Source organism: Aegilops tauschii, chromosome 5, assembly GCF_002575655.3.
Source record: "Aegilops tauschii subsp. strangulata cultivar AL8/78 chromosome 5, Aet v6.0, whole genome shotgun sequence".
NCBI lineage: Eukaryota > Viridiplantae > Streptophyta > Magnoliopsida > Poales > Poaceae > Aegilops > Aegilops tauschii.
The window spans coordinates 567,959,791-567,967,127 of record NC_053039.3 but is presented as its reverse complement, the minus strand read 5'-3'; the positions used below and the strand labels follow the sequence as shown (position 1 = coordinate 567,967,127).

General features: G+C 44.4%; 1 protein-coding gene across 1 annotated transcript; it reads left to right on the top strand.

The window, feature by feature from the left end:
* Nucleotides 1–5,599: 5,599 nt before the first annotated feature.
* Nucleotides 5,600–6,887, top strand: LOC109754078 (uncharacterized). The gene has a single exon (XM_020313000.4). It carries the CDS (start codon nucleotides 5,631–5,633, stop codon nucleotides 6,510–6,512), a length of 882 nt encoding a protein of 293 aa, XP_020168589.1. The 5' UTR covers nucleotides 5,600–5,630; the 3' UTR covers nucleotides 6,513–6,887.
* The last annotated feature ends 450 nt before the right edge of the window (nucleotides 6,888–7,337 follow it).

The following is a 7,337-nucleotide window of genomic DNA, read 5'->3' as shown; positions in this document are numbered from 1 at the left end:
TCACTTCTATCATTGCAAGCAAGAATGGCTCTAGCAGATTCTTCATCCAAAACATAACCCTCAGGCACAACAGGCAATTCATATTTATTAGGGGGAGAGTCTTCATCATCACTATCTTCAATATTATCAGTTTCAATAATTTCATTCTCTCTAGCCCTAGCAAGTTGTTCATCAAGAAATTCACCAAGTGGCACAGTAGTATCAAGCATAGAAGTAGTTTCATCATAAGTATCATGCATAGCAGAAGTGGCATCATCAATAACATGCTACATATTGGAATTAATAGCAGAAGCAGGTTTAGGTGTCGCAAGCTTACTTAAAATAGAAGGTGAATCAAGTGCAGAGCTAGATGGCAGTTCCTTACCTCCCCTCGTAGTTGAGGGATAAATTTTTGTTTTCTCGTCCCTCAAGTTCTTCATAGTGACCAGCAGATATAAATCCCAAGTAACTCAAAGAATAGAGCTATGCTCCCCGGCAACGGCACCAGAAAATAGTCTTGATAACCCACAAGTATAGGGGATCGCAACAGTTTTCGAAGGTAGAGTATTCAACCCAAATTTATTGATTCGACACAAGGGGAGCCAAAGAATATTCTCAAGTATTAGCAGTTGAGTTGTCAATTCAACCACACCTGGATAACTTAATATCTGCAGCAAAGTATTTAGTAGCAAAGTAGTATGGAAGTAACGGTAACGATAGCAAAAGTAATATTTTTGGGTTTTGTAGTGATTGTAACAGTAGCAACGGAAAAGGAAATAAGCGAAGAACAATATGTGAAAAGCTCGTAGGCATTGGATCGGTGATGGAGAATTATGCCGGATGCGGTTCATCAAGTAACAATCATAACATAGGGTGACACAGAACTAGCTCCAATTCATCAATGTAATGTAGGCATGTATTCCGAATAAGTCATACGTGCTTATGGAAATGAACTTGCATGACATCTTTTGTCCTACCCTCCCGTGGCAGCGGGGTCCTAGCGGAAACTAAGGGATATTAAGGCCTCCTTTTAATAGAGTACCAGACCAAAGCATTAACACATAGTGAACACATGAACTCCTCAAACTACGGTCATCACCGGGAGTGGTCCCGATTATTGTCACTTCGGGGTTGCCGGATCATAACACATAGTAGGTGACTATAGACTTGCAAGATAGGATCAAGAACTCACATATATTCATGAAAACATAATAGGTTCAGATCTGAAATCATGGCACTCGGGCCCTAGTGACAAGCATTAAGCATAGCAAAGTCATAGCAACATTGATCTCAGAACATAGTGGATACTAGGGATCAAACCCTAACAAAACTAACTCGATTACATGATAGATCTCATCCAACCCATCACCGTCCAGCAAGCCTACGATGGAATTACTCACGCACGGCGGTGAGCATCATGAAATTGGTCATGGAGGATGGTTGATGATGACGACGGCGACGGATTCCCCTCTCCGGAGCCCCGAACGGACTCCAGATCAGCCCTCCCGAGAGGTTTTAGGGCTTGGCGGCGGCTCCGTATCGTAAAACGCGACGAATCCTTCTCTCTGATTTTTTTCTCCCCGAAAGTGAAGATATGGAGTTGGAGTTGAGGTCGGTGGAGCGTCAGGGGGCCCACGAGGCAGGGGGCGCGCCCAGGGGGGCAGGCGCGTCCCCCACCCTCGTGGACAGGGTGTGGGCCCCCTCACGTGGATTCTTCTTCCAGTATTTTTAATATTTTCCAAAAATACGATCTGTGGAGTTTCAAGTCATTCCGAGAACTTTTGTTTCTGCACATAAATAACACCAAGGAAAGTCTGCTGAAAACAACGTCAGTCCGGGTTAGTTCCATTCAAATCATGCAGTTTAGAGTCCAAAACAAGGACAAAAGTGTTTGGAAAATTAAATACGACGGAGACGTATCAGTAACGTGTTGGCCGATGTGAACTACCTACCCGTGAGTTCAATCTCCCTTAGACTGAGAATCTGAATAATCATGTTGAACATTAGGGACCAACGCCCGTCAAAACTGTCATTGTTCTTCTCTTCTCTCCTTCTAATTATATTAAATCCCCTCCAACTAGGATTGGGAGTCTTTCATCCCCACATATCCTAACCAGATCAGCTAGAAAGTCAGGCTTATGTTCGGGTTGGGCTGCTCCATATACAGCCACCAGAGACCAGCGGAATCCATCCAACTTTGACCTCACCCAAAACTTAACCGCAAAATCACCTCGAACCACACTGATCACCTCTAGAGTTTCGCACTTAACCCCCAACAAGATCCCGCCGGATCTTCCCCTAGGAGGCAAACAGTGCCAATCAAAATCAATTCCGCGAGACAAAGTTCCAAGGAACTGCGAGGTGAAATTATCTCTCCCTGTTTTGAGAAGTGCAATAAAGTCAAGTTTCTGATCTATCGATGTCTCTGCAAGGAACCTTTTTTTAGCCAAGTCTGCTAGACCTCTCCTATTCCAAAAAATTCATTTCATAAGTCATCATGAATTTTTTCTTAATCTTAACTCTAGCACTTCTATGAACGGCCGATGTAGGGTAAACCTTCCTTTTCCAGGAATGCTTGGGTTTATCCCCCACTACCTCCACATCCTTAAGACCGGAGTGGGCCCGGGCCTTACATTTTAGCGTTAATGAATCTACATTTCCCTCAGATTCCGACCCTTCTACATCAACTTCGGCTTCCGAAGTAGGCATGAGGACATTACAAAAACTCTCAAGAGTCGATATCCCTAAATTGTTAATGTCGGCCTCATTCATAGGCCTTACGGCCGCAATGTTACGAATAAGCTCAGATGCCCGCTCAGCTTCTAAGTCTAGTAAGTCATTAACATATTTAGCAACTTCCTTCCCATTAGACCCGAGTGAAACTCCTAAGTCAGTTGCCTTATCAATAATCTCGCGTTCATAAAAAATGCAAAATGGAACAACTCTTATTAAATGACATATCTGTAGTTGCCTCGACATCCCGAAGTTTGGCTTCCCTCATAGCACGCGCTAACTGCAGACCGTCGGCATATGGTTGCTCCTGGATCCGGTTACTGACACGCCTGCCAGCCGATGCCTTTACAGAGGGAGTACATACTTATCCTCAAATTTGGGATTCAGCCGCATGGGAATCAAGGGATAGTAGTCACTATCTAACTTGTCCACACTTCTTCTTCCTCACCTTTTCGGGACCGCAACATGATACAATTCTATTAATGTAACCATCATGCCACAAATATGGAAATTGAAGGAGAATGCCTAATAACAAGTATAGTGTGTAAATCATGTACTCAATCCAACAGACCTGCAATGTCATAAAGCAGTATGCATATACTTCCCTCGTTCCTAAATATAAGTCCTTTTAAAGATTCCAATGTGGACTACATATAGAGTAAATTGAGTGAATCTTCACTCTAAAATATGTCTATATACATTCAAATGTAGTCCGTATTGAAATATCTAAAAAGACTTATATTTAGAAACGAAGGGAGTAACATAATTTCTGTAAAATAAATATATCACATTACTGGTGTTGGAAATTGGACAAGCACAATGCAAGTCAGCAACATGGAGCTACAATAGAAATAGGAGGAGGTTGGATTAGACAGAGTCCAATACTACTGTGTTACTCCCTCTGATACAAAATAAGTGTCGCAGCTTTGAACAACCTAGTTCAAAATCCAAGGGAGTAAGAAGTTAAGAGTAAATGAGTAAATATATAATTGAGTTCAAACTATGCATCCGTTATATAATAATGTTATCTATTACACAATAGTTAATAAAGCAAGAAGAATCAACCTATTCTCTTATGTAGCCTATGTCAATCTGATATGTCATATCCACGTCTAGGTATCTTCACCACACTTGGTCATTTTTGTCATGAATATTGCTATGTTGAACTCATGCTCTAGCCAACTCATCCAGAAGTCCGAATTGATGGAGAGAGACGGACAAATACATTTCAACAATGAAAGGCACTAAGACAGACTTACAAAGCTATATCAAGGGCAACAACACAACTAAGGGATAATGGTTTTTATACACAGAAGCAGTACTACACACAAGATACTCTACCTTGTAAAATTTACTATTCAAAATGATCTGTAACATAATTTTCTTCTTGCTCTTCTGTGCTGGAATCAGCGGAAAAAATGCTACAAATCGCAGGAGACTAAGTGTTGGGAACCGGCCGCCATAGCTGCATCCAACGACACAAATTGCTACTACATCCGGCATCGGGTTCTGCCGGAACCACAGAGATTCGCCATCATCGCTACAACCAGGTGGCGGCACCGACAAGCTTTATTTGCCTGACAGGCATTTTGCTACGGCAGCAAGCCAACGAGAAACACATGAGACGAGGGCGGTGCCCCAGCGGTGCTTCGAGGCCGGTCGTCTCCTTGTGCATGGCAGTGCGGCAGGAGCCTTTTTCTGCGAGTGCACGCGACAAAAGAAAAAAAGCTTCAGGGGGAGGAGAGATCATGTAGCTCTGCGTTGTTTCATTGTACGGTTTGGATGTGACCGGCGGCTGTTATGAGATTTAGATTAATTAAATTCAGTATAAGTTCAAGACATATTAGAGCTCTAACCATGTTTCAGCCTATGATCAATCCATAGATATACCAATCAAAAATAAATAGACACTCAAAAAATATAGCGCTGCCCTTGGACTTTTGGAGACCATGTGCACTAATTTCAGAAGTCAGACCTGCGAAACGCGATCGACTATTATTGACACTAATCAAACCATTAATAATTAAATAAAATTAAGATGGGATCCCGGCCGTCAGTGAACATGGCACATTCCTCTTCATGCGAGGCCCCGGAACGAGCTAGCTGGAGAGTCTAATGCGAGCTCGATCGATCCTAGGTCAACTTGGACACTTCCATTTTCACCGATCGACAGACATATCTCGTTGTTAATTTGCATGCGCCTAGATTAGAACCAGAGTGCGTTACTCGCTCAGTCAAAGTTGTTGACAACGGGTTAAACCCAAGGTCGCCGCCGAGCCGCAGTGTTCCGGCGATGCACGATGCCGCAAGTAGCTCGCTAATCCAAGTCAACACACTATGCTTAATTCATCATTCGCCACTGCCAGAAGATTAACTTAACTCCGTAAAATGCCAATATCAAAGGATCCGAGTCCAGTACGTACGTACGTGTGATCGGATCGCCTAGCCACATCGATCTTATGGATCCAGCTGAGGCCTCCATCTTGATGCCCAGATGGGATCAACACTTGCGCGTTCTTTCACATGTCTATGTCAGGCTATGGGAATCTCGATCTTGTTAATTAATTTGTCAGGCCTTCTCTGTTTAGTGGTGTGCTAATTGATCTGCCTCGATCAATAAATTACCGACTGGAATCAAGAGAGAGATTTGCATGGCAATTGCATATTTACATGCTGTCTTGGTAGCGGCTAATCGATCTAGATCGATATGTATATATAGTCAACGGTACTGCTGGCATTATGATCATAGGAAACTTCTCATCGAATAACCCACTCATACTGCACAACCAACAGAGCTCGATCGGATCACCGTAAGATATGTCACCAATGCACTGCATCCCCTCCAGCACTATATATACCTAGCCAACCCTCTCTGCTCTCAGCACCCAACTCGTCTCACTCCACCCAGCTCACTCACAATGGCTACCCCCACCAAGCTTGCAGCTCTTGGCTTTGTTGTCCTTGTGAGCATTGGGCTTGCCGATGCTGCAAGGATGCTCGCTAGCTCCTCCAGTGCCTCAGGTGGTGGTGGTGGCGGGGGAGGCGGCGGCGGTGCGTCGGGTGGGAGTGGATTTGGTAGAGGGTCTGGGTCAGGTGGCGGCTTAGGATATGGTGAGAGTGGTGGAGATTGGGGTAACAAGTGGAACTTTGCCAAGGGATCTGGTGGAGGGGGAGGAGCTGGTGGCGGAGGAGGATCAAAGGGTGGATCTGGGTCTGGTTCCGGATCCGGCTATGGCTCTGGTAGCGGTGTGAGTGGCTCTGCATCAGCCCCTAGTGGCAATGGTTATGCCAATGCTGATGGTATGGGCGGGGGTGGGGGCGAAGGTGGTGGTGCAAATGGGTCTAGTGGAACTGGAGTTGGATCTGGCCTTGGCAAGGGATATGGTGAGAGTGGTGTGTCAAACGCACCGGCTCCTATTGCCGGTGGTGATGGTACCAGCTACTCTGATGCTGGCGGTAGTGGTAACGGTGGTGGTGGCGGTAACAACGGAAATGGAGGTGGTGTGGGCGCTGGCGCTGGACAGGCGGGCAGCGACGACAGTTCTGGAGGCTTTGCAAATGGAGGAGGAAGTGGCAATGGTGGCGGCGCAACTGGAGGTGACGCTGAAGGCCCAAGCGTTGGAGTTGGATCTGGTGCTGGGTCTGGCGCCGGTCAGACCGGTAGCACTGGCTCTTATGGCGAAGGCTATGCTACAGGAATTGGTGGTGGCATGGGTGGCGGCAATGGTGAGACCCAGAATGGTGGAACTGGCAGTGGTGGAGGCAATGGATCCGGATCTGGTGGTGGCGGATACCACTAAATTGCCCTTTGTTGAGCAAGCTATAATTGGAGCTGGATATGTATTTTAATTTTCATCATTTTGCTAGCATTTCACATCAAAGGACACATGGCATACATGGAAGGGATGATCTTGAGCGTCGGTGGAAGGAACTAAATATCATTTCTTGGATTAACATTTAACTCCTACACCTGTTCAGGCAGGTTTGTGCCAATAGATATATGTGAAGGAGTACCTCATTTGTAGCCTTTTCGATCTCAAATAGTCAATTGCTTGATTCTGCCGTTTTGTTTGCAATGTCTTTCTGAGTTTCGACCCATTTTACATGTCCAAGTATGTTTCTTGTGCATACCACTAGAGTATGCAACTCTATAGTTTCTAGGTCTATACCAACCTTGCTTTCTATTTGAAATATTCCCTCCGTGTTAATTTGGGTTCATTTTAGAATCAAAATAATTCCAGTCTTAACCATCGACATAGAAGGTAGCACTAAGATTTATAACACCATAGTCATACCACTGGACCTATCGTAGAAAATGTCATACTAAACAAGTTGATAGTCAAAAGTGTTATACTAAAGAACAGTAACATGTAAATGAGTTTTGGGCAGTGTCGGTACACGATACTTTAAATCTAGTAAACGAAATGTCGCCCATCAAAGCACAAAGAACAAGAGGTTCCTGATGAATGCAGGCCCCAATTTATTATCATATCAGGCTATTAGTTCTTATTACATGTTAATCTAAGTGATCTGTCTTGGCTGATACATCTTGTGATTGATTGGTATAGGAGAGGACCAAATGCAATAGTAAATGTATCTTTCTTGAAATATGAGCATGATACAGA